The sequence below is a fragment of the Bubalus bubalis genome, chromosome 1 (genome assembly GCF_019923935.1).
Source record: "Bubalus bubalis isolate 160015118507 breed Murrah chromosome 1, NDDB_SH_1, whole genome shotgun sequence".
Lineage (NCBI taxonomy): Eukaryota > Metazoa > Chordata > Mammalia > Artiodactyla > Bovidae > Bubalus > Bubalus bubalis.
Window position 1 is genome coordinate 191,830,103 of NC_059157.1, and position 26,803 is coordinate 191,856,905.

Below are 26,803 nucleotides of genomic sequence, written 5' to 3' on the forward strand. Positions count from 1 at the left end.
CAGCAGGCCTTCCTCCCTTCATCTTCACCTGGGGACTCCTGTCTCTGCAAGGCTGACTCTTGTGGGACCAGCTTCCCCGCTCGCCTCTGCTACCAACGCCAACAAGAGAACCGACTTTGCGACGGGCGTTTTGAACCTTCTCTGCTTTTAACTCCGTCCACAGTTCCCTCTTCTGTGCAAACACTCTGGTGTGTGAAAGCACAGCCTCCAGTGGGTGAGGGGGCCCTCATAAACTGCAGGTTACTCCCTGCCTTTTCTCAGCCGGAGGGGGCGGCCCCCACCTCACTCCCTTCTGGGTCTCTTCCCCACCCCCAACCTTTTTTTTTTTTTCTTTTTCTGAAACCACTTCTGCTTCCTTCATTTTCTCTGCAGCTGCGGCGGAGAGATATAGTAAAGCTACTGTATAGGATTTTGAAAGCAGGGCCTCTGAGAGCCTTCCAAGCCCCGTACAAGCCGGTTATTCTCTGGCTTGTTTTCTTTGGCTTCAGGTTAGTAACACAGAATGAGTCAAACAGTATTAACTTTCAATAGGGAAGTGGTGTGGTCAACCCAAGCTGTTTGCGGCTAGATGGTGCAGATAGGTAAGGCAGGTAGTGAAGAACAGCCCATAAGGCTGGGAAGAGGCAAGGGAGGGGAAGGCAGCCTCGCTCAGAAACATCCAACAATTCGGTCAACAGGACTCTAACCATCTTTTTTTTAAGTTGGCTGAGGAATGAACCCCGAGGTCTCTGGCCGGCCAGCTTCCAGAATTTGGCCAGGTTGGGGCTCTGTAGCTTGCACAATCGAGTACTTTGTGGGTAGAAGGATGACTTTTTTTTTTCCCCCTTTTCTTTCCTTTTTTTTTTTTTTTAAATGATGCCAAAGTCATAGGAAATCAAGTTAGGATTATTTCCCCTCCTTAGGGCATGTCCCTCTGGGTGGACCTTTATCCATTTCTTTCCCCTGCTTGGGCTGTGAGTGGCTGTGCCCTTCACCTGGTCCTTGCCCATCTTCTCAGCCCTGAACCTGGCTCCCCAAGTTGGTGGGCTGGCTGCAAACCTGGGTTCTCCTCCAGGCCAGGTGAACCCCCAGGGGGATGCGCTTGCTCCTACAGACATCAACCCTTCCTTTTAGAAGCTGACAAGGATCTTCAAATCATCCATCTTCTCTGTCTTGTTAGGCAGGTGAGGAAACGGAGGCTCTGAAAGGGGATGGGGGCTGCTGAGCTCTGCAGAGCCGACCGGGCCGGGATCTGCGATCTTTCCACGTAGCCGCCTCTCCGTTGCCCAGGGTTCAGGATTGCTCTTAGGGCTCAACAGAAGGGCTCCAAGAACGGCCCAGCCTATGAGACTCAAATTTCAGCAGTTCCTGGTTTCTTTCTCCCTGCCCTCAGCTACTTATTTATTTTGAGATCGGCTGAATCACCCACGGAACAGAGCAAGTTTCTCCTCCCAACCGGCTCTGACAGCATGTGCACGAAGGAACAGGACAGCAAGCCAGCCTCTGGAGCCTTGCAAGGTTCTTACCTCAGAGCAGCTGCAGGTTTTGACTCCTCCTGGGAAACTGGCAGGAAGGCTCAAGGGTGTAATGTTTCACCTCCCTGCAATCTAATCCCCAAATCTCAGGCAAGCAGCATATATAAAAAGCCACGGGTGGAAAAAAAAAAAAGGAACAAGGACTCAGCAAGCTACACTACAATCTCTGCAACTCTTCCTAAGCCTTTCATGGAAAGAAAATGAAATAACACAGCCAGAGAGGAAGAACTGCATTTGGTTTTGGAAAAGAAATAGATATTAAAATTAAACTCAGTTCTCTTAACTGTGAAGTTTGCCTTTTGTTTGTTTCCAAAATGCCTACAGGGTGTGTAACAGTAGGAAAGGAAATATTAAGATATTCTGATGGCAAAAAGTAAAGCTTCTAAAAGTATGGATTCACAGTGGGGCTGATTTAAATGCCTTTTTTTTCCCCTATGGTTTTTCTTCTCATCAGTCCTAGAAGACAGGATGAGATGAAATGTACCTTCAAGAAGCCAAGTTTTATTTTAGATCCCTGAGATTTTTGTATAATATACACAGCAATAATAAGATTTCCTATGCTTTTCTGTTATCTAATTACATATTTATAGATTTCTGATAGACTGATAGATTACCTGACAGACTGTTTGCAAAGCACTTGGTTATTTATCATCCCAATTCATGCAAAGCAATCTTCTGCATTAGACCTATTATAATTATCTCCACCTTATAGATGACTCAATGGAAGCTTCTAGATGCTAAGTGTCTTGGCAGATACATAGCAGCATGGTCAGTTAAGAAACAACTACATTTTGGTAAAATCTTTGTTTGGGAAAAGAAACAAAGGAAGCAGGGAAATATGGTGAACATGGTTTGGCTTCAGTGAGGAGAAAATTGGTGAAGTAATGCAGTATTTCTGCAGTATTTGGGGTTAAAATAGTATTTTATTGCAGTATTTGGGCTGGAACGAAAAAGATAAAAAAGCCCTTACTGTCTTGTATCCTGAGAGTTCAATCTGCAATGATAAAAAAAAAAAAACAAAACACTTGGCAATGGCAAGTATCTGGCCTCCACTTAGGCAGAATTCTAGTTGATTCCCTGGTGAGGGGTATGGGATGCGGGAAGGGGGGTCCCCTGTGTCCAGGGCATGTGCGTTAATAACAACAGCTAATATTTAAGGAGCACCTCTGTGCCAGGCACCATGTGTCATCACATGCTCCTTTCTTCAACAAGCACAGAATATCATCTTCCTGGGCTTGCATGTGAGGAGGCCAAGCTCAGGGAGATTGATCTGACCACAGGGCACAGGTGACCTTGAATCAGGCCATCAGCTCTCCAGCCGGGCTGCCAACCACTGCTCCAGCCTGTGGCTCAGACCGCCTCTAATCCTCACATGTCTTAGCCAGGTTGGTGTCGCACGCCCATTCTACAGATGGGGAAACTGACGCACAGGTATGGAAGTATCAGGGCTCAGACATGAGGCCATATTGGTCTGCCTCCAAACTCCCCTCTCATTCCCCCAGCTCAGAGCTTCATTTTTGAAGCTTGGGGCTGTGCCCTTTAGCAATGCCAGAAACAGAAAGATGTGACTATGGGTATTTCTCTGGAGCGTTTTAAAATGAGTGAATTAGAAATATCATAAAACCACTTCAGAGGTAAGTAAAAATAAGGTGATACCAGGAACACATCCAAAAAGGGCCATAAATGTATATAGTTGTTAAGAGCTTAGATATTTCAAATATTTACTTTTTATCTCAAATGACCAGAAGCCTGACTTCTAAGCCATGGTGAACAAAAACAAAAACAAACAAACGGAATCTCAAATGTTCGCCATTTCAGTGTATGAAAGTACTCTGAAAGATTCAATAACTGGCTGAGTTTTAGTCAATACTTGCTTTAATGGAACCTGAGTATATGTAAATTGTGGAAGCACCAAAGTAATGTATTGCCATTAACTTACTTTATAGGGGTCTAGGGAGTTGGCAGATTAATTCAACTGTATTCCTTAGAAAAAGGCAAACAGAAAAGAACTTTGCTTTGGGTACTTCAATGTTACCTTGGCTTTCATCTACAAATATATAGCCAGAATATTTGGCTTGGCTATCAGGAATTTTCCCAATGACAATGCATAACTTAGTTGCACAAAGAACTCACTGTAAATACATTATGTGTAACTGAGAAAGGCATTTCACAGCCAATGTCAGTGTTTGTGACCTGTCTGATAATACAGCTGTAATGCTCAGTAATAGGCTATACCTAACTTACCCCTTCTTGATAGTCAACTGTTCACAGCAAAAAAAGCAAACCTTTAAAATAAATTGTTTATAAAGGAAAAGAAAATGGGAAGAATGGGAGAACACAGAAACTGCAAGCTAGCTCAAATGAACTTAAACACAAATCTAAAGCAAGGGGGGTTAATTCTACTTTACTTAAACTGAACCTCTCTTTTTTTTGGTGGTGTCAGTGAGTTCTATCAGACCCACTGGATCCAATTCTTCCTAATGCTTTTCTTAGCTATATGGCTTACAGGAAGAAAAAAAAAAAATCCAAGCCTTCACAAAAGCTCAAGGAGAGTTTTCATGAAAAATGGAAAGTGGGTAGAGTATAAAAAATTTCGAGGTCCATCCCAAAGCCGACGAAAGGATGCGTTATAAAACGCTGTGCCAACTGCAGAGCATCGCTCCATCAGCTCACAAAGGTGCACGGGCAGCCAACGCAGGCACTGCGATGCCCAGAAGGGTCTCTGACGGTGAAAGGTGGGCGCGCGGTCACTGAAACACATCTCTGCGTGTCTCTGGGGGAAATGAAGGAAACCCCTACCAAACACAGGCCAGAAGAGAAAAATCCAAGACAAGTCTAGAGAGACACGTTGGTTTAGGGAACTCAGAGAGTGGCTGAGTGTCACGCCCACGAAGCTTGGCTGTGGCTAACGGGGGTCCAGGCACCCCAAAAGGTGAGCTCTGTGCATCTGGTGTGAGGCTTGAGACCCCAAGGAGAGTTTGGCACATTCATGTCAGTTTTCTAAAACAAAGTAGAGAAGCCTCTCCCAAGCTGTGTCATGCATATATCTGAAAGGACCCACAGGTGAGACCTCAAACACCCACTTTTTACTCAGACAGAAGTTTCCTCCCTGCTGCTAAGTCGCTTCAGTTGCGTCTGAGTCTTCAAGACTCTATGGACTGTAACCTGCCAGGCTCCTCTGAGTTTTTCCACCAATCTCAACCTTTGGGGGCAAACCAATATGCCCATTGAGGGACTTAGGAATGGTGCCCAGAGTGTTTCAAGGGTCCATAAAAATGTAAGAAAAGAAATTTTACTGTGTCTAAATACAAAAGGGAAAAAAAAACTGAAAAAAAAAATCAAAATTTATAAATGTTTAATTAAGTGTCTAAAAAAAAATGAAACATTACGGCAACTTCATGAATTTTTAAACTTAGGAATCACAGATCGTTTTGGTTTCGAGTCCTCTCATTTCCAAAGGATACCAAGATTCGATGCAAATAACTGCTGCGTCTCCTGAACACTGACTGTGTGCCAGGCATTGGTTCAAAATGTTTGACCAAGGCTGTCGCATTCAGGTTCCCTGCCCTGTGAGGTTCACACGGCCACTGTCCTTGTTTTCTGGAGGCTGGGTCAGGCCAGCACTCTTTCCGCCCACCCCACGGTCACCAGATGCCAAGAGGGGGATTGCAATCCAGTGGTAATCACTATGCTGATGGTAATGACATCAGGGCTGCAGGAAATTAAATGCGTTACTCATAGCCAGATTAATTTCAACACCAAGTGATAAAAGCCATTCAAAAATTTACAGCAAAAAAAAATCTAACTTAGGACCTGGTGTATACCTATATGCGTGATGTGATGAAGGATATATTCCCCCCGCAACCCCCACCCTATAGAGGAGGCCGCCAAGGGTCGACCTCTAGGGGGCGCTGTTTGTGGGGAGCTCAGGGCTTCTGTTTTTCTGATGGTATTTTGCTAACATCCTTTCAGCAGGAACTAATTTAGAGATTATCACTGGTCCTGTTGCCTGGTTGGACAGAAGAGGACAGTTAGGAGAAAGTACTTAAGATAACTGCATGAGTTCACACCCACTGGCCTGGTGGCGCCAGTCTGAAACCCAGGTTCCCCAGCTGAGGATCTAGAAACCTTTTCAAATGTTTTAAGATTACGAAACTGAGGGAGGAGGGAGGAGGGTTCAGGATGGGGAACACATGTATACCTGTGGCGGATTCATTTTGATGTTTGGCAAAACTAATACAATTTTGTAAAGTTTAAAAATTAAAAAAAAAAAAAAGAAACTGAAGCCTAAATGCAGACAGGATTTTTTTTTTTTTTTTTAGCACTTCATATACTAAATTCTAACAAGGACTGGGATGTTAGCTTATATCTCGACTTCACTAGGGTGGCATTTAAAATAGTGATGTGGGTTTCCAATGGTCCAGAGGGACAGAGATATTGAGTCATGGTTTAAGATTCAGTCCATGTTCCTTCTCTACCCCCTGCTGCCCTACATTAGATTGAGATGCCACCTAGATCATTTCTTTATGTTTTCATTGGTACCTGGAAGGAACCATTTTTTCCTTCCTTTCTGCAGCAACACAGAACATCTTGGGACTTCTGTATAAGACAGGGCTAGTTACCAAGAGATCACAGGCCTGCCCAGGTCCTGGTGAGCTAATGAAGTGGCTTATCACTGCTTCCAGGGGCAGAAGCTTACTCCCTCCAGGGTCCTCTTACATCCCTCTCATCCAAAGGGCTCTTTCAGACCTTAGCCTGGATGTGAAGGGAATGTGAAGGGAAAGTCGCTCAGTCGTGTCTGATTTTTTGCGACCCCATGGACTATACAGTCCATGGAATTCTCCAGGCCAGAATACTGGACTGGGTAGCCTTTCGCTTCTCTGGGAGATCTTCCCAACCCAGGGATCAAACCCAGGTCTCCTGCATTGCAGCTGGATTCTTTATCAGCTGAGCCACCAGGGAAGCCCAAGAATATACTGGATTGGGTAGCCTATCTCTTCTCTAGCGGATCTTCCCAACCCAGGAATCAAACCAGGGTCTCCTGCATTGCAGGTGGATTCTTTACCAACTGAGCTATCAGAGAAGTCGCGATAAGTTCACTAAAAACTCAAGAGTCATGGAAGTCTTTGTTGTTTAGTTGCTAAGTTGTATTCCACTCTTTTGAGACCCTGTCGACTGTGTAGCCCACCAGGTTCCTTTGTCTGTGGGATTGTCTAGGCAAGAATACAGCAGTGAGTTGCCATTTCCTCCTCCAGGGGATCTTCCTGACCCAGGGATTGAGCCTGCATCTTTGGCATTGTGAGGCGGGTTCTTTACCACTGAGCCATCTGGGAAGCCTGTGGGAGTCTTTATCTATATTGAATACTTCTTGGTCTAGTTTGATGCTACTAAGCATAACAAACAGAAAGACATTCTACAATTCATTGGGAACATTTAGGCAGGATTATTAGTGCTTTAAAAACTGCTTTTGCCCAGTCATCAGGTAATTGAGGAGCTTAGCACAGCGGGGATTATAGCTCCAGTGGAAGTCACCCCAGAATGTCCATCTTAGCACCAAAGTGTCGTTCACAGTGGGGAGGAGGAATCTAAGCAGAACATTCTACCTCTCTGACCCTTTGTCTCCTTTATATTTGGGTGAGAGGAAAGAAAGAATTCTTCTTCTTTTTTTTTTTTTCTTTTGGGGATCACGATTTCATCTAGAAAGAATGAAAGTCCAAATCCAGCATCTGAAGAATCCAGGGAAAGGGGGATTAAGTGATGATCGTTCATTATGTAGAGGACGTGCTTAAGCAATTCCCAGAGAACAGGTGATTAATCCCAGGTGATTAGGGATTGATAATTACAATCCTGAGATCACAGATCTGGAAAACCATCTGGCATTCCACTAACCAGTCAGGGGTGAAAAATGAAAAAATTTGCATCCTCCTAGCAGGCTGCATGGGCTTCCTGGTGGCTCAGTGGTAATGAATCCTCCTGCCAATGTGGGAGACGCAGGTTCGATCCCTACCTCGGGAAGATCCCCTGGAGAAGGAAATGGCAACCTGCTCCAGTATTCTTGCCTGGGAAATCCCATGGGCAGAGAAGTCTGGCGGGCTACAGTCCATGGGGTCGCAAAAGAGTCGGACACAACTGAGTAAACAGTAAGAAGCACTGTGCACGTGGGACCTCTAGGAATCTCTTTGCTGAAGGGGGAACTGGACTTGGACAGCTCATTTGTGGTCATTTTTGTCACATTACTCATTTTTCCTGCCTGCCTCTGCTGGAGGGAGAGGTTTATGTTGGGCACCACCCTTGCTTCAGGTCCCCAGATGCCAGGCCCCTAAGCAGACCCTGGTGACAGACGTGGAACCCACCGTCAGCCTGTATGGCAGTGTGGGTGGTACATTCAACAGCATCCTCACCCCAGGGAAAATGCTGGTTCCATCCCGTTGGTACAAAAATGATGAATGTCAAGACTATGAGGCTCTGCTTCCTTGAAGAAAACTGAACCAGAATTTTTATTGATAAACGCTAATAAAAAAATTCTGCATAGAAAATTTCAATACAATAAAGCTCAAGTAGCAGTTGGTGTAGTTCTTAAAAATAAGACTTTGGCGTCTGTGGATGGCAGTGTCTGGATAGCTGTTTCAGTTCTGGCTTACGAACTAACAGTGTGACCTTGGGCAAGGGACTGAATTTCTCTTTGTGTAAGGATCTATCCTTACCTGATCTTACAAAAATTATGTCAATTAAGGTACGTGTGGCTCTTTGTACAGTGCTGAGCAAACAGTCAGCGCTATCAGAGTGTTTCATATTATTATTATTGAAAGTGAAAGTGACAGAGTTAGTCGCTTAGTCATGTCTGACTCTGCGATCCCATGGACTGTACAGTCCACCAGGCTCCTCTGTCCATGGAATTCTCCAGGCAAGAATACTGGGTAGCCATTCCCTTCTCCAGGGAATGGAACCTGGGTCTCCTGCATTGCAGGCACATTCTTTACCATCTGAGCCACTAAGGAAGCCCATTATTATTATTATTATCGGGTATTTTTATTATTAAGAGAAAACAACATTTTAAAAGAAAATTGTACATTAGTCAATCACCAGAGCAATCCATAAGCATTTCTGCTCATCCCATACTTCTCTGGGTAAACTTGATTTCAAATATTTTTCGGTCCATGATCACCATAAGTTTATAGGCATCTTTCATGCATTTCTTTTTTATTTGAAACATACTCGCCATAAACAAAGATTCTGTTTCTCTCTCTCTATATATATATCTTTCTCTCTCTCTCTCTCTCTATATATATATATAATATATATATTTTATAGCTTTGCTATTTGCATTCAACATCATAGAAAAAAGTTATATTCGTGTGATATAGTCTCAGTAAAGTCCTTAACAAAAGCAACTGAGTAATGAGGAATGAAGTCTATTTTAAATCGACCGATTTCAACTATAACTCTCCATAAAAATGTTGTTAGTTGGCAAGAAAGCTATTGCCCCAGAAAGTAGCATATTCAAAAGTTTTTAAGTCACAGCTCCACCTAGCTATCCTGTTACTCTGAATCTCAAGAGTTCAAACACAGCAGGTACCATGAAGGGCTCCATTAACTCGAGGGCAGAAGTTGTCCTACGAATGGTGAATATTTGTTTTATGAACCTTTTAAATTTTTAGTTACTCAGTGTTCTAGATGTAACGGACACCTGGCCAGCCAGGTAATGGCTCATGCCCTCACAGTGACTGTCCAATCCTGAGTCCACCCCATTGGGACACTCCCACCCCTGCCCTGCCCCTCGACCCCTCCTTAGCAAAGTATCTTCCTCTATGGCACTAAGTCATGCATTCAAATTATTTAGTGAAATAGCTGCAGAGAATACACTTTGATATCTCAACATTATCATATTACAGACACATGGGCTAAATTACAGACACATGGGCTGAGTGCTGGAATTTCCCATTAGGTTCCCTGAAATATTAAAAAAATACATAAAAGCAATCTCAAATATCCTTTCCTTGAAAACTCTTTTCACTCAATCTTTCACGCTTAAAGAGAAGACCATTTTTTAATATGTTGACAAGCTTCTAAATGTTCTACTTACAAACTGAAAACAGGGCCCACCTTGCAGCTTACAAGTACTATTCCAGCAGAAGTTACCTTCTGCTGGTGTTCTTTCCCCATAATAATTTTAATTTTTCAACAATTAATCATTTCTCTATTCACCTGAGATATACAAATAACCCCACAAGATGTGGGAAAAACAAGTTTTTGACTTACTAAGGGGCAGGTCAGTTATGGAAAAGGGCAAGTGATCACCTGAAATGGGAAAAAAAAATTTCATTTTTCTTTGGAAGACACTTTTTGCTACAACTTCGCCACTGAAAACCAAGAAATTGGTTGGGAAACATCAAGTGATTCCATCAGCCTGGCCAGCAGACTAGCAGCAGCATGTTCCCTAATTCTTTGTCCTTTTCTTAATTATCTTACTGGAAGGCTGAATAAGATAAGCTTTCCTTCCGGTTTTTGCAGAAATGCTTTAAGTTGAAGGCTCCATGCCTGCCCTCAGGCACTGGGAATTGCCCTATCTAGACAATCTTAGAGCTGGGACAAATGTGAGAAGTCATGCAAGCTAACAACTAGTTTCAAAAATGAGAGTACTGGGGCCAGGTCAGAGAGTCTAGAATAGGTCATGTGCAGATGGTATGGTGCGGGATGGAGAGGTAAATGCATGGACGGACAGACGAATGGATGGATAGAGTGGATTAGTATGAGGCATCAGGAGCTCCTCATTGTAATTCTGGCTTCATCACCAACTCTTTCTTTCCAGCCTAAGCAGATCATTTCATTTCTCTGTGGCTGCTTTCCCTTATCAATGAGGCAATTAGCCCTGAAGGCTCTCTCAGGTCCCTTTGAGCTCTCATAGTCATTAATTTCACGAAACAAAAGAACTTTTCAAAATGATTCAACTTGGCTATGCTGCAACCATGTTGCCAGAATCACCCAGAATTCACAGCACCATAATAATGATGGAAGGGACTTGGGAGATCTTACTATAGATTTGACACTGCCTGGGCATTCTAATTTACATGCAATGACCTCTCTTAAAACTGCACTGAAAGTGAAAGTTGCTCAGTCGTGTCTGACTCTTAGTGACCCCATGGGTTGTAGCCTGCCAGGCTCCTCTGTCCACAGAATTCTCCAGGCCAGAATACTGGAGTGGGTAGCCATTCCCTTCTCCAGGGATCTTCTCAACCTTGGGATAGAACCCAGGTCTCCTGCTACTGCAGGCAGATTCTTTACCAGAAATTCTGAGCCACCAGGGAAGCCCAAGAATACTGGAGTGGGTCGCCTATCCCTTCTCCAGGGGATCTACCTGACCCAGGAATCAAACTGGGGTCTCCTGCATTGCCGGTAGATTCTTTACCAGTTGAGCTACTAGGGAAGCCCTCAAACTGCATTGGAAAGAATAATTCACAATACTCAAAACATGATACAATCAGAAGATGTGTTACATACACACACACGCAGAGGAACATTATTTAAGCATATAAAAGATACCCTGCTATTTACCATTTGCAACATGGATGGACTTCGAGAGTGTTACGCTAAGTGAAATAAGTCACACAGAGAAAGACAAATACTGTATATGTGGAATCTTATGAAAAAAAAAAAAAAAACAAAACACAAACTCACAGAAACAGAGAGTAGATTGGTGGTGGCTAGGGGTAGGGGATGGGGAGAAAAAAACCCACAAACTCACAGAAACAGAGAGTAGATTGGTGGTGGCTAGGGGTAGGGGATGGGGGAAAGGGAAGGGTACAAACTTTCAGTTAGAAGATGAAAAAATTCTGGGGACCTAATGTATAGCATGAACTATAGTTACTGCTGCTGCTAAGTCACTTCAGTCGTGCCCGACTCTGTGCAACCCCATAGACGGCAGCCCACCAGGCTCCCCCATCCCTGGGATTCTCCAGGCAAGAACACTGGAGTGGGTTGCCATTTCCTTCTCCAATGCATGAAAGCGAAAAGTGAAAGTGAAGTTGCTCAGTTGTGTCCGACTCTTAGCGACCCCATGGACTGCAGCCTACCAGGCTCCTCCATCCATGGGATTTTCCAGGCAAGAGTACTGGAGTGGGGTGCTGTTGCCTTCTCTGGAACTGTAGTTAACAGCACCACATTATATATTTGAAAACTGCTAAGAGGGTAGATCTTAAAAGTTCTCAACAGACAAACTGTCACTATATGACCTGAAGGATGTGTTAACTGATCTCACTGCGGTAATCATTTCTCAATGTAGACATATATCAAATAATCATGTTGTAAACCTTAAACTGACACAATAAGCCAACGATATCTCAATAAAGTTGTGGGGGCGGGGGAATTCTGTTAACTTCTCTTAAAAAAAAAAAAAAAGTGGCTGTGAACACAGTTTCATCAAAAAGTAGTTCCCACCTTGAATCAAGACATCCAAAGGATAATAAGAAAAACGCATGCTGAAGGCCTGCCGAGCTTCCAAGAGTGAAAAGGCAACATTACCACAGTCACCCTGGGAGACTGTGCGTTTGACTTTTTTCTGGAAGTCCCTTGTGAAATAGACACTCTCTACTTAAGCTTGTAATACCTCTTTAGATCATACTTCTATATATTCTTATATATACTTATAAATATATATATATTTAATTTAATTTGCTTTTTAAGTCAATTTTTCCCCAGACCCCAAATTCCATTTGGCAGGAAAGACTCCGTAAAAATGGGTGCCTCTTTGGAGCCAATCCCTTCTGCCTACTCTAAAACACTTCTCAATAATGACTGTTTTCTTAAGTCATAAAGCAGCAGGAAGTAGAGTCCACTGTATATACAGGCGGCCCATTACAATCACATATTTTTCCCCTCTGACTGCCAGTTCTTAAAAATTCAAGCGCCCATCATTTATTCTTTGAAGTTCAATCACTGTTAGTTCTTTGACTGTTACAGGAAAATACTGGCTATACAGCAAAAACTGTCCTTTTTTATGCATCGATGAAGAGGGACAGTGGAAGGCATATGGAGTGATCACCTGATTTAAGTTTTTTCCTGCTGGTAGGTTTGCCTTTGAACTCTCCCAGAGGTGGCTGTTTTTTCTACGTTTACTTAAATGTTTTTTTTCTTTTTAAACTGAGGTACAGGGTTTCCCAGATAGCTCAGTAAAGAATCTGCCTGCAGTGCAGGAGACCCCGTAGACCCTGGTTTGATTCCTGGGTTGGAAAGATCTGCTGGAGAAGGGATACCCACTCCAGTATTTTTGGGCTTCCTGTGTGGCTCAGCTGGTAAAGAATCTGCCTGCAATGCGGGAGACCTGGGCTCAATCCCCAGGTTGGGAAGATCCCCTGGAGAAGGGAAAGGCTACCCATTTCAGCATTCTGGCCTGGAGAATTCCACAGAGTATATCATGGGGTCACGAAGAGTCAGACGTGACTTTCACTTTCACTTTTCATAGCTGATGTACAAAATTATATATTAATAAGTTTCAGGTGTACAACATAGTGATGCACAAGCTGTAAAGGTTATATTCCATTTATAGTTACTATAAAATATCGGTCATACTCCCTGTAGTACTATATATCCTTGTGTGCGTGTGTGTGTTGGTCGCTCAGTCATTTTTGACTCCTTGTGACGCCATGGACTGTAGTCACCAGACTCCTCTATCCATGGAGTGAGTTGCCATTCCCTCCTCCAACTATATATCCTTGTATCTTATTTATTTTACGCATCATCATTTGTATCTCTTAACCTCCTGCTTCCATTTTTATTTTTTAAATTTTGTGTGCTTATTTTTTTTTAAGTCTTTATTGAATTTGTTACAAGATTGTTTCTGTTTTATGTTTCAGTGTTTTGGTCACAAGGGATGTGGGATCTCAGCTCCATGAGCAAGGATGGAACTCACACCTGCTATGCTGGAAGGAGAAGTCTCAGCCACTGGACCACCAGGGAAGTCCACCTGCTTCTATTTTTCAAGAAAGGGATTCTACAGCCTCCTGAGTGAGCCTTTCTGGAAGTTTAAGTATCCTCAAGGTCAACCGCCTTAAACCTCACAGCAGCATGCACCCCATCCCGCGCCTGCTGTAATCTGAGCCTGCTTCCCCTTTGGTCCTCTGCAGAACGCCAGGGAGCCTGCGTGGTGCATCTGGCATGTTTAACGCAGGGTCACTAGGAGTCTTCAATTTGCTGTTCCTACTTTGGAAAGCTCCCAAGTTGGGTTTGGTTGGAACTGTGTGGTTGTGCGCCTGCGGTTTTCTTTTCACACAGAAATGGGAATCGGGGGTGGTTACCAAGTCCTGGAGTTTCCTGAGTCTGGGTGTGGCCAGAACATCTCCAGGTACTTAAAGAGAACAATCTGCAGGGCGGGGGAAATAAGGTCAGAAAGAGAACAGGCAAAGGGCACCAAAGAAATGGTGAACGGACAGCTTGTCCTGAGGGGTGGTCCCTGGTGGCGTGGTTGACTGACACAGCGCCCGGGGTGATCGAGGTACCATGAGGCTGTGCCCGGGACTCCAGGGAAGACTGCCACGAGTTGTAGTGCTCACAGGATGACCTATAGACAGCCGTGCCCGGGGGCCACCAACACCACCACAGGGCAGGTCCTCTTGGACTGGGGGGCAGGGGGTGGAGGGGCACCCTGAGACACAGACAGGGAGGTGCAACTGGGGATCGCTGGCATTTCCTGATTTCATTCTCCGTGCCAGGCACACAGCACTGTCTCCTTCAAGTTATAGAGAAGCGCTCATTAATATCCCCATTTTACAGATGAAGAAACTGAGGTTCAGAGAGGCTCCATAACTTCCTGAAAGCTTAAGCACCTCAGCCCCGCACTCCACTTGTTTAGCCCAGCACTCAAAATTCTTAACCACTTCGCTTTACAACCTGACACGCCTGCATCTCAACTTCCTGGCCTAGCAGGAAGCCCAGTTTTTCACCCCTTACCCCCACCCTGAGAATAGAGGATATTAATTCTCCACCGGGGGCCTGACATGGTTAGAAGGCATGCAGATGCCGGGCTGGGGCTCCAGGCAGCTCCAGCAATCTGCAAGTGTAACCCAGCCTCCATCCAAGGGAAGGGTGTGGTTCTGGAAAAGAGTGCTACTCTTGTGTTTACTCAAAGATAGTCATTAAGTCACCGTGAAGACATTTTTCTGCAGACTAAACAACCCCACTCCTTTTTAAAAAAAACTTTTCTCGCAGGAGCTATTTTTCTGGTACCATCTTTCTATATTTGCTGGTTTTCCCCCAGGCATTCCTCCCGCCTCCCATTCTCTATTTTAAACAATCCAGTCATAAGATTTCGATCTGTGGCACAGAAAGAAAAGGGTCATTTGGATAGATTTCATCTCCAGCCTCCAAATGAATAAAAGACCGGCATGGATGGTCATCAGCCCCTTGTGGTCCACTCTGCCCCTCTGGCCTTTTTGGGGCCACCTCTGTGCCTGGCCAGTCTTCCATGGAACTTTACCATGTATTTGGTCCTAGGTCCGTGCTGTCCCCAAATGATTCTAACATGCACTTGAGTCAGTCTGATTTCCTTCTGCCCTCTAAAAGGATGCTTTGAAAAAAAGAGCCTGGAGCCCAGAGACAGCCTTTGACAAGTGAGGACATCAAAAGTAAAATTCTCTCTCTCTACAGGGGCCTGACATTCCCCTCTGGCAGAGGTTTCAGCCACATCTGGATGATGCTGATTGAAAGCAAGGCTTCGAAGACATGGTCCCTGATGCCTGAGTGTACCAACTGGGGCGGGGTTGGGGGGGTGCCAGCCCCGAAGGCGGCCCACTTACTTCGAGGTTCTCGGGGTCCATCCACTGTGATTTTGATGGCTCTGTGGTAGGTGGCGACTTGTGGTGGGTTTGTGAAGACGGTGATGGTCAGAGTGAAGCTTTTCCCTGTTGGAACACAAAAGAGAGCAAAGGATGAGGCAATGGCCTGATTATATTTGCTGGGTAATTCAAAATTAATGTATGCTTTCCAGCCCTCGTCCTGGAAAGGGGGCAGGACTTGAGCGCACGCTGTCGGTTTTTCCAATACTCCTTTTAGTTTGGCTTTGCTGACATTCTGGAAAGTACAACTATGCTGTCTAGATGTGGCATGTCTGGTAGTCACATGGCTTTTGTTTGGTCATTAATAACACAGGATCAAGAGAGATTCAGATGTGTTTACTTTTAGGTCGAGAGCCCAGGAACATATGGGCAGATTGGCAGCTAGAAACCCCCATGTCGTCCCTTTCAATAAGCTCAGGGCAAAAGGAGTAAGAGAACCCATTTTTGTCTTTCCCCTCTAATGTTCTTTGTACCTCCAAGGATTAGGAGAGAGAGAATTTCTGAGGATAGGCTTAATTGGAATGATTCTTTCTGTATTTTGCAAATACTAGTTGTTGGTGATTTAAAATATTATTTTGATTATGCCATAGGCACACACGGGGTTGGCCAGACAGAGGATATGTAATTGACAGACTGAGATTCAGAGCATAAATATGCATGTGGATTTCCATCTAAGTGTCTTATACATACTCATGAAATGTGAGTATGTACTCATTGCATATATGTCATGCAGTGTTTTTAATAATTAAAAAATTGTTTAAAACATAATTTATAATAAAACTATTAATATATAAATACATTAGTTATTTAAAAGCATTTCTTCTTGGCAAAGTGGTTCAGAGAATGTCCTCTGGGTTTGAATTCCGGCTAACTGACCTTAAAGAAGTCACTTGTCTTCCCTGTGCCTGTGTCCTCACCTTGAAGATGGGTACACATAACTTCTCCTATTTATAGAATTGTGCCTGTGTGCGTGCTAAATCATTTCAGTTGTGTCTGACTCTGTATGACCCTATGGACTATAGCCTGCCAGGCTTGTCTGTTCATGGGATTTTCCAGGCAAGAATACTGGAGTGGGTTACCATGCCCTCCTCCATGGGATCTTCCAGACCCAGGGATCGAATCTGTGTGTCTTATAGCTCCTGCATTGGCAGGCAGATTCTATTTGGGAAGCCCATAGAATTGTGGAGGAGGTTAAATGAGTTAATATGAGTAAAATCATTAAAACAGCATCTGGCATATGGTATTCAAAGGGGTGTGTGTGTGTGTGTCTGTGTGTGTAGAGAGAGAGAAAGAGAGAGGTATAGCTCTCCCTGCAAGACAGAAGATTTAGGTTCCTGTACACATCTTTAACTTCTCCAGATCTCAGGTTCCTGGTTTGCAAAATGAAGGCATTCATGGGATACATACAGTGTCACTGTTCACTCTGGTTTTATCTTTGAGATAAATCCCATTGTCCATCTCCACAGGTAGGCGTGTGCCTGCACCCAGGGTGTTTCCCCTGCTGCCTGAAACCCCAGCATTTCAGATTCCATTAAAACACTGTCTTTCCTTCCTAGGGCTGCTGTAACAAATTATCACAAACTAGATGGCTTAAGCAGAGAAGGCAATGGCACCCCACTCCAGTACTCTTGCCTGGAAAATCCCATGGATGGAGGAGCTTGGTAGGCTGCAGTCCATGGGGTCACTAAGAGTCAGATAGGACTGAGTGACTTCACTTTCACTTTCATGCATTGGAGAAGGAAATGGCAGCCCACTCCAGTGATCTTGCCTGGAGAATCCCAGGGACAGGGAGCCTGCTGGGCTGCTGTCTATGGGGTCGCACAGAGTCGGACACGACTGAAGTGACTTAGCAGCAGCAGCAGGTGGCTTAAGGGCTTCCCTGGTAGCTCAGCTGGTTAAGAACCTGACTGCAATGCAGGAGACCCTGGTTTGGTTCCTAGGTTGGGACAATCCCTTGAAGGAGGGCATGACAACCCACTCCAGTATTCTTGTCTGGAGAATCCCCATGAACAAAGAAGCCTGGCAGGTTACAGTCCATGGGGTCGTAAAGAGTCAGACACAACTGAGAGACTAAAGCACAGCACAGGTGGCTTAAGGGCTTCCCAGGGGGCACTAGTGGTAAAGAACCCGCCCGCCAATGCAGGAGATGCAAGAGACATGGGTCTGATCCCTGGGTCAGAAAGGTCCCCTGGAGGAGGAAATGGCAACTCCAGTAATGCCACTGCAGTATTCTTGCCTAGAGAATCCCATGGACAGAGGAACCTGGCGGGCTACCATTCATAGAGTTGCAAAGACTTGGACATGACTGAAGCAACTTGGCATGCGTGCATGCAGGTGGCTTAAAACAACTGAAACGTATAGTCTCCCAGTTCTGGAGGCCAGACGTCCAAAACCGAGGTGCTGAGTGGGCCGTCCCCTACCAGGCAAGAACGCTTCCTGGTCTTGCCCCAGCTTCTGGTGTTACTAGCAATCCTTGGCTCTCCTTGGCTTGTGGCAGCACCACTCCAATCTCTGCCTCCTTCCTCACATGGCCTCTCTCCCTCCGTGTCCTCTGTCTTCAAATCTCCCTCTCCTTATAAGGACACCTGTCACTGGACTTAGGGCATACCCTACTCCAGTAGGACTTTCCCTTAACTTGACTATATCTGCAAGCCCCTATTTCTAGATAAGGTCACATTCTGAGGTTACTCATGGACATGACTTTTCAGGGAATGTTAATCAACTCAGTGGGTTTCCCTGGTGACTCAGTGGTAAAGAATCCACCTGTCAATGCAAGAGATGTGAGTTCAACCCCTGGGTCGGGAAGATCCCCTGAAGAAGGAAATGGCAACCCACTCCAGTATTCTTGCCTGGGCAATCCTTGGACAGAGGAACCCGATGGGATACAGTCCATGGGGTGGCAAAGAGTCAGACATGACTGAGTGACTGAACAACAACAACATTCAACTCAGTACAAACACTAAATGTCAAGAGTTCCAGTTGCAGCACTACAAGCGACCACTATTTTCTAGGTTTTACCTGTGGGTTTTACCCCCAGAAACAGGCTTACTCCTATGGTGGCCCTCCTATGACCATCCTGTTTTTTGTTTTCTAAAAATTTGTATTGAAGTATAGTTGCTTTACAATGTTGTGTGTTTCAGGTGCATAGCCAAGAGATTCATATACATATATATATATATTGTCTTCTGCAGTTATTTATTTATACATATATAGTCTTCTGCAGATATTTATATATATATATATATAGTCTTCTGCAGATATTTATATGTATATATAGTCTTCTGCAGATATTTATATATATATATAGTCTTCTGCAGATATTTTTATATATATATAGTCTTCTGCAGATATTTATATATATATAGTTAGTTAAGAATTTGCCTGCAATGCAAGAGACCCTGGTTCAATTCCTGGGTTCGGACGGTCCGCTGGAGAAGGGATAGATACCCACTCCAGTATTCTTAGGCTTCCTTGGTGGCTCAGCTGGTAAAGAATCTGCAGTGCAGGAGACCTGGGTTCGATCCCTGGGTTGGGAAGACCCCCTGGAGAAGGGAAAGGCTACTCACTCCAGTATTCTGACCTGGAGAACTCCATGGACTGTATAGTCCATGGGGTCACAAAGAGTCGGACACAGCTGAGCGACCAGGTTAACAACCATCCTATCCTTGATTTTCTAAATGACAACAAAGATCACTGTCTTCCTAATGTTGGCATTTTCAGGACTGTGTAGAACTTACAAGTTTTCAAGCATTTTCCTATATACTATTTTATCTGGTCCTTCCAGCACTCTCATGAAATAAACAAGACAGATTTCATTGCCTTTGGTTAACAGACAACAAAGCTAAGACTCAGAGAGAGTGAGTGCTTTGTCCAAAGTCACACAGCTTGGATACACAGAAAACCCAGATCTCCCAGCTTTGTGTTTCATATTATTCTCATGAGGTCCCCAAGCTCTACCTTCAAACTCAGTGGCACCAGAACCAGGAATCCAGACTTGTGGTCCCTTTGCCATGCTCTGCCACTGCCCTCAAAAGAGAACACAGTCCTGGGGATGATAATGGCTCCAAACCGTACTCAACAGCTAATTGAGAGCCTGGGTTATAGTTCAAAACTACTTTCTTCCTGAGCTGAATTTAGGCTCCTGGCGCTTAATGCCAGCCCCCTGGTTAACCACAGAAACTGCCCTACTGAATCGGGAAGGAAATTCAACCAAAGTGAATATTTGCGAAATCGCTGCTTGTAATTATAATTAAAATTATACTATTTTATGCCCATCATTTTTTGTGCAGTCAAGAAGTGTCTGTCCGGCAAAAGCTACTAGGTGGGGCGTTTTGGCCCCAGTAACCATGGCTCATGAAGGCGGAGGTATTCCGGCTCACAACGGAGCCCTTGTGTACAGCTCTGAACACCACGACATCTGCCCATGACCTCATAGACAGCGGCAGTAAGTGATGACATTTGGCTCACAGGTGTGTGTGACATTTTTCCACTCTAAGAAAGCTCTGCCTTCCACTTCCTTGTATTCTTCTGTGCAGACCTGGCACCGAACTTGACACCTGGGGACAGGGCTGCCAGTGGCACGTCAGACCCTTGGAGCCCCGCCCTCTGCCCTGCCCACACCCCCACCACACCCTGACCACGCCCCATCACACCTAGCCATGCCCCAGCTCATTCCTGCCAAGACAGAGCCCTTCTTGGCCAGCACCTGCCACATTGGTAGATGCACCCACGGCCTAATATGTTATTAGCCAAATTCCCTCATCAAAATGACCTATGGGCCTGGTATTTTAAGTGCGTAGGTGTGGAGAGTGAAAGCCTCTCAAAGTGTTTTTCTCAGCAAGCTGTGGGTAACCTAGTAGGAAGGCAGAGAAGAGCAAAGAAAAGACAGTTCAGCTTCATAACCACTGCCCCGAAATTGGCTTTTCGAGATCAAACACGGGGCTGGGAGACGGGGCTGCCATAGAGAGAACTGCTCCCATGTGTAGCCTGTGTGAGTTCTTTCATGGACAGGCTGGGCAGCTCCTTGCAGCCCTTGGTGGGACCCGAGGTGCCCCCGGCTGTGTTGCTGGAAGACTGTGGCCCTGGCCTCCTGAGGGGATGAGCTGCAGGGTCACGGGGGTGGCCCTGTGTGGGTTCGCAGCAGAGGGAGCCAAGAAAAGGGGAGCACTCAGACCTGCCTTCTCCTGCCCAGAAACCTCACCCAGACAGCACCCTGAGTTCTGGCCAGTGGTTGGGTCCAGGAGGAATTCTATTTAGAAGCACCCACACTAGGACTGATTTAAGAAGGTGGAAGAAACCACGAAGGAGAGAAGGGCTGTCTTGACTTATGAAGCCTGGAAGCAGCACAAGAGGAGAACTTGATTACACAACCCCGTGGTAGTGTCAAGGCATGGGGTGCTAGTAGTTAACAATGCGGGCTGCCTGGGTTCGAATGCCAGCTCTGCCCCTCGCTAGCTGTGCGACCTTGGGCAAGTGACTTAACCTCTCTGAGGGGCTTCATCATCTGTAAAACAGGGGTGATCATGGTCCTTCCATCTCCCAGTGCTGTTATGCAAATTACATGAAATAAGGCATTAGCAAATATCAGTTTAATTATCATTAAAGATGTGACAAACACGATTCCATGAAGATCACAGCTGGAGGCAGTCCCGTGAGGCGGGGCTGGTGGCAATTCGGCATCGAGGTCTGATGGTGGGCAGTGAGGGGAGCCTTAGTGTTTGGCAGGTGGTGCCAATGGAGCTCTTTCAGGTTCATCCTCTCTTCTCTAGAAAATTCCAGCAGATCCACGTGGAGCGCACAGGACCAACAGGCAGGCAAGGATGGGGCCTAAAGACCCATCAGGAAAACTGCACATTCAACTGGAACTTCAAGTTCAAGGTCACTCCTGCCCTGCCAGCTGGCCACCTTCGTAAGGCACAATTGCAACTGGCTAAGCCACTTGACAACTAGCCAGCCAAACGTTCCCCCCATCCCCCACCCCTCACCCCCCACCCCAGAGCATGTGTCGTTCCCCTCGACGCCACTGTGTTCATCCAAATGCCAACACAGAATAACTAAGTGCTTTATTTAGTTGGGAAGAAGGTCACGGGGCGCGTCTTCCTGGACGTCGGCTGCCACGGACATGCTTTCCAAGGTGAGGCAGGGATAAGGCTCCAAGTCTCTGCTTTCTCTGGCTCCACGTTTACCAGCCACAGGGCTGGTGGACTCGGGCAGCCGGCTGTGGTCTCATAAAGCCACGGCTGGACACTGCAGTTCCGCCAGGGCCCCGAGGCACCACGCCACTTCCTCACCACATCTGGAAGTGGCGAAACCTCAGGATTGCTGCAAATGGGTGCCCTGCTCCCCCTCCAAGGGCAAGTGTGGGGAGAGGAGCAGAAGGTGAAAAGGTGACTCAAGATTATCTGGGGCCCGAGAGTGGAAGCATGTCCTTAGAAGTTCATCAGGTCACGGCAATGAGCTCCTATGGCCACGGGCATGTCTCCCTCTGTCCGAACTCTTGTGATCATTTGGTTCATGGGCAACCAAGCCGGCCCGCACTGCTCACTGTTTCGGTCACTCTCCTTGGTGAAGGTTTGGACCCTGTGAGTCATCTTCTCCTTTTTGGGGCCAGTTTCAGTTGGGATGTGAAACTTGCTCTTTGTCACGCAAGGGCAGGCTGTGTGCACTGAGGACCGTCTGCTGAAAGGGGTCACATAGCTAAGGAAACGCAAGCATGACATTTTCCACTCATCTGTGCATCTTTGCCGGGAGACTGGTTGAGTTCACACACTTTAAGCAACCAAGAGAGTAAGAAAGGAAAAGTCAAAAAACAAAACGCAACTTTGGAAAATGAAGAAAGCCAGGGAGGGCTCAAGTTTTGCTCTTTGCAAATTCTGGAAATGCCACAAGATTTTGAGATGTGGCATGAAAATTTCTCCTCTTACTACGTGGTTTGTGCTGGGTCTAATTTTGATCACCCAGTAACTAAATATTAAAATGAACAAATCCTCAGAGATTCTGGGAGAAATCTGAATCGGGGATGTTTTTCACAAAGTATCTTAATTTATGTTTTTTACTTTTCCACTGGAACAAGCTAATGGCCAAAATGCATGCTTTTGCTCCTCAACCATTTCCTTGCCCAAACTCATACCACTATTTTCGACACTGGGGCTGTATAATTATTTATTTGGGGATTTCTGAATAGAAGACAGATTCTTCAAGTGGCACAGAATTTCCTGGTTTCTCTGAATTGAATTGAGGTGATGATGTCAGTGTGTGTCCACTTGGATGCAAAGTGCCCATGTTTAAGATGTCCTTCTTCCATCGTACCTGCAGCCATGCAGGAAGAATGCAAGGGGGCATCTCCAGCTATTGGCACAAGGACATTCTCCTCAAAGTTGCCTGAAAGTCCAAGTGTTTAAAATACAGAACTAAGTTTTCCAGAAAAAATCAGCATGCATTGGATATGATGGAGCATTTGAAAAACAGCAGTTTGCTTGGAGAAAAGCCAAAACATGCCAAGTGTTTTCTCTGGAGCTGTTCTAGAAAAATGAGTTGTTTGAGGACAGGGACGGTCTTTTATTAATCTTTGCGTCTTCTGTTCTGAGGCAATAGAAAAATGTTTGATAAATGGATCAGTGAATTATTCTATGAAGTTGCAGCTTGACAGCTGATTCTTTATCATGTCTGACTTCACTTGGAAGGTTTGACTCTCCTTTTCAGTGGCCTGGGTGTGAGCTCTGCTTTAGTAAGGGGATGGTTGGACAAGTCCTTCTCTTCATGAGAAGCATTAACCAAAGCCAAAAGAACCATGATGCTCTCACATGATTTTTGCATTTCTTCCAGAGCAGGCTGGCGGGCTATAGTTCATGGGATCGCCAAGAGTCAGACAAGACTGAGTGACTAAGCACAACATACCCACTAGATATCACAGTCCCTTTCTGATGTTCCTTTTTACTTTTGGTGTCCCAGTGCCTGTGTGTCTCGGATGAACAACCAAGGTTAATCCTTGCAGCCCAAACATCTCCAGGGCCTTGGATTCACAGCTTCTTTAGGCCAAGGCCACGCCTTCTGCTCTGTATTTCCACCCTGGGGAGCCCTCTGGTTGGCGCACTCCAATTCCCTATTCTCTACCCATCAGGCCAAATGCCACACGGGACAGGTGACCACGGTGACCTCCTGTGGCTGGCCTAGTCCTGGTTCTGACCCGATGGTGTCCACAGCCCAGTGCCTGAAACACAGAGCCTAAGGCCACCTGGCGCCGCAACAGAGAAGCCCAGGGGTGGGCATTCTGCAGGGAAACCGGCATCGGGGTCCTCAGGGCCTGCTCGCCAGCCTGTTGGCACCCACAACTCTGCTGCAGGAGGCTAGGAGGGCGGGTGGCGGGGGCAGCGGCTGAGCAGGAAGAAGAGGGAGGCTCCAGGCAAGACTGCAGGGCCTGGTAAGCGGGGCCTACAGGGAGCTGATTTCTAGAAACAATGCCATTTACCTCCATATCCGCGGGTTCAGTGCCTGCAAATTCAACCCCAAAACAGCCTTGGATCCCACCTCTGAGCTCCCAGCTACGCTCCCAAAGCCCTGTCTGCTCTTCAGCCTGCAGCTCTAGCCTCTTCCCACCACTTGTATATGGTGATGTCAATTCCCTGATTAAAACCTCCGTTTCACTGGGATCAGACCAGATTCCCAGCATGGGATGTCAAGGCCCTCTCTGCTGGCTGGATGCTCCTCCCACTGAGTTTTCTCTGCTTGGACATCCTTCCTGATGTTCATCTGGACAGCCACCTCGTCATGCTGAGATGTCTCCACTGAGATGACAAGTGGTCCAGAAAGACCCCCGAGCTTGTAGTGGGTGAGGCACCTGGTGGTGCCTTTTCCCTCGGTCACTACTTTCCTTTCACCCTGGCACTGGTCCCTCAGAACAGCAACATCTGTTAACTGGGGGCCCCCCTCACTGACCCCTGCAGGCTGTGGCTTCTCTCTGGCTGACCTTTGTGTCCCCAGGGCTAGCACAATGCCTGGTACATGGCAGATGCACACTGTTCATCTGAGGAATCAATGAATGAAATACCCTCATGAAATGACCTCTGTGGGTGGAGGACAGTTCTAATAAAGTAGCTACAGGCACTATACTTCTTTGATCAAAGACGGTCCAAAGCCTGTGAGCAATTCACCAATGAAAACAGAGAACATCAGGTCAATCACAGGGTATGACTATACCTAAGATGACTATATTATTATTATTATTATTCCTGTGTTTATGTACAGAAATATACAGCAAATGCCTGGGATGACTGTATTATTATTATTCCTGTGTTATTTATGAATATTAACAAAATTCCTGCTGTGTCTGACAGGCATTCTCATTTTACAAGCTTCCTTGGAAGATAAAGGAAAATAAATTCCTTGCCAATAAGAAGTGGAAAGTGGAAATGGTATCATTCTTGCCTTGCTGATTCAGGGGGACACGGGCTAACACCTGCCTGATCTCTGCCCCCCTCCCTGAGAGAGTCTCCTGCAGAAAGAAAGATGACATGGAGGTGAGTCGTACCTCTTTCTTCCTAAGTCTTGTTACACACACATCATCTTTGATTCACTCTAAAAACCTTTTGCGGTATGTATGAAGGGCACTGGTATACCTGTTGTACAGATGAGGAGAGTGAGGCCACACACCTAAGTGTGCAAGCAGCAAGCAGGCCACCTGCTCGTACTTTGTCACACTACCTTCCAAAGAGCTGCAGAATTGGCACAAAGAGATGCATGCGTAGTTATCAGGAAACGGAGGACTATCAATTGGGACATGATGGCTGTGGGGCCTCTTGAGTCCATGGATTTTGGCAGAATGCAAGACACCTCTTCAAGCCAACAGCCAGGTGTATCGATTCTCTGCTAAGATGTGGCCAAAAAAGAAAAACACGCGTGGATGTTGGCTTGTGTTTTCTCACCACACTGAGATACAACCTTAAGATGGCCTGCAGGGGAACAGCCAGAAGGTCCTGAAGTGTGTGGTCCAGGGTGCCGCCGTGGAGCAACTATAAACCCCCCTCCACTTGGGTGGAGTCAGCAATTATGGAGCAGGAAGAATGCGATGCCGCTGGGTGCCAGCCTGGGGAGCCAGCAACAGGACAAAGGGATTATTCTGCCTCACTGTGAAAATGGCAGTGTTTATTGTTAAAATACGATCAGGAACTAAAGGGGCATGTATGAATCATAAATATTTGCATGCCGTTAATGTCTGGACAAAGGAGTTGCAAGGGCTAAGTTGGGAAGACTTCTTTTCCCATGAAAAAGAGTGCCTCGGATTACAGTACATATTTAATTTCGTCCCTTCCATTGCTGATCTGAAATTGCCGTGCCTGTCACGCGTAACTCTTTCGTGACCTGAGAGCTAGCTCTATGGGGGCCAAAGAATCAGGATAAGGGCCTGATGTCTCAGAAAAGTCACTCATTTAAACAAATAAAAAAAGCAGGTCCCGGTTGTATTGTTTGTTAGGAGCTCACAGAGCTGCCATCAGCGACTCTGCAGAATTAGGGTCATAGCAACTGACCTTGCCATGACAAGTAATAACCCCTAAAGACTGTCTTATCTCAGGCAATCTTCACTGCACTCCTTACGCTTTGGACAAAGTTTGAATCTGGCTCAGATATGTCAAGGAACTTGCCCACGGACACACAGCTCTGAGCCAGTGCTCCCTGCCTCCACCTCTCCCCCAAGGAGGGACATTTGGCAAATTCTGCTGACATTTCTTGTTGTGAGCACCCAGGACCGGGAAGGAGAATGCTCCAGGCTACTGGGTAGAGGCCAGAGATGCCACTAACCATCCCCAAATGCAGAGCATGGCCCCCACCACAAAGAATAATCAACCCGAAACGTTGCTGGTGCCCAGGATGAGATGCTGTCCTCCCAGCGGCGAATGTAGGACCATCCACGTAGTAACCACTAGGCTCTACTGCCTGGGGTGGTCACTCGTTTGGGTATTTAATGAGTCCCCACTCTGTATCAGGCACCGGTCCACTGATATCACACAGGGCTTCTCTAGTTCAGGGTGGAATCTCCTGTGTTTTGAAAATTCTTGGAAGGCAGTCTCCTGGGGACTCTGGGGCCCACGGTCATCCTGTCCTGGGTGCTGGGGTTTCAGCATCACCATGCCCCTGTTTGTGCCTGCCTGCCATAGCTGGTCCTTCACACCTGCAGCCGCCCAGGAACTCCCACGTGGAGAGTTAACTCTTACCAGTCTCAGAGGATGTGACACAAAACTGACCTCCACGCCGGATGTGGGAGCTGATGACTTTACTGAGGGAAATGCACAGGAAGCGGATGGGGCAGGCAAGGTCAGAGTGAGGGTCCCCAGGCAGAGTACATGCAACCAACCCACCAGAGTCCACAGTCACAGCAAAGCATATTCAAGAAATTCCACCTGTATGGATGAACCTACAGCCTGCTACATGGAGGGAAGTCAAGTCAGAAAAACAGTGTACGTGAATGCA

The 26,803-nt window shown here is 46.0% G+C and overlaps 1 protein-coding gene and 1 long non-coding RNA gene across 7 annotated transcripts in view; one reads left to right on the forward strand and one right to left on the reverse strand.

The window, feature by feature from the left end:
- The window catches only part of RUNX1 (RUNX family transcription factor 1), a 274,888-nt gene that overhangs the window by 55,677 nt on the left and 192,408 nt on the right, over window positions 1-26,803 (reverse strand). For all 6 annotated transcript variants that reach the window (XM_025293398.3, XM_025293413.3, XM_006071987.4 and 3 more), the window contains one exon: window positions 15,302-15,406. In XM_025293398.3, the coding sequence (XP_025149183.1) occupies window positions 15,302-15,406 (105 nt within the window). The remainder of the gene's footprint in view (window positions 1-15,301; window positions 15,407-26,803) is intronic.
- Window positions 50-1,292, forward strand: LOC123335150. Its single transcript, XR_006553519.1, has 3 exons — window positions 50-188; window positions 373-488; window positions 1,160-1,292. It is a non-coding gene; the product is annotated as an uncharacterized LOC123335150 (long non-coding RNA).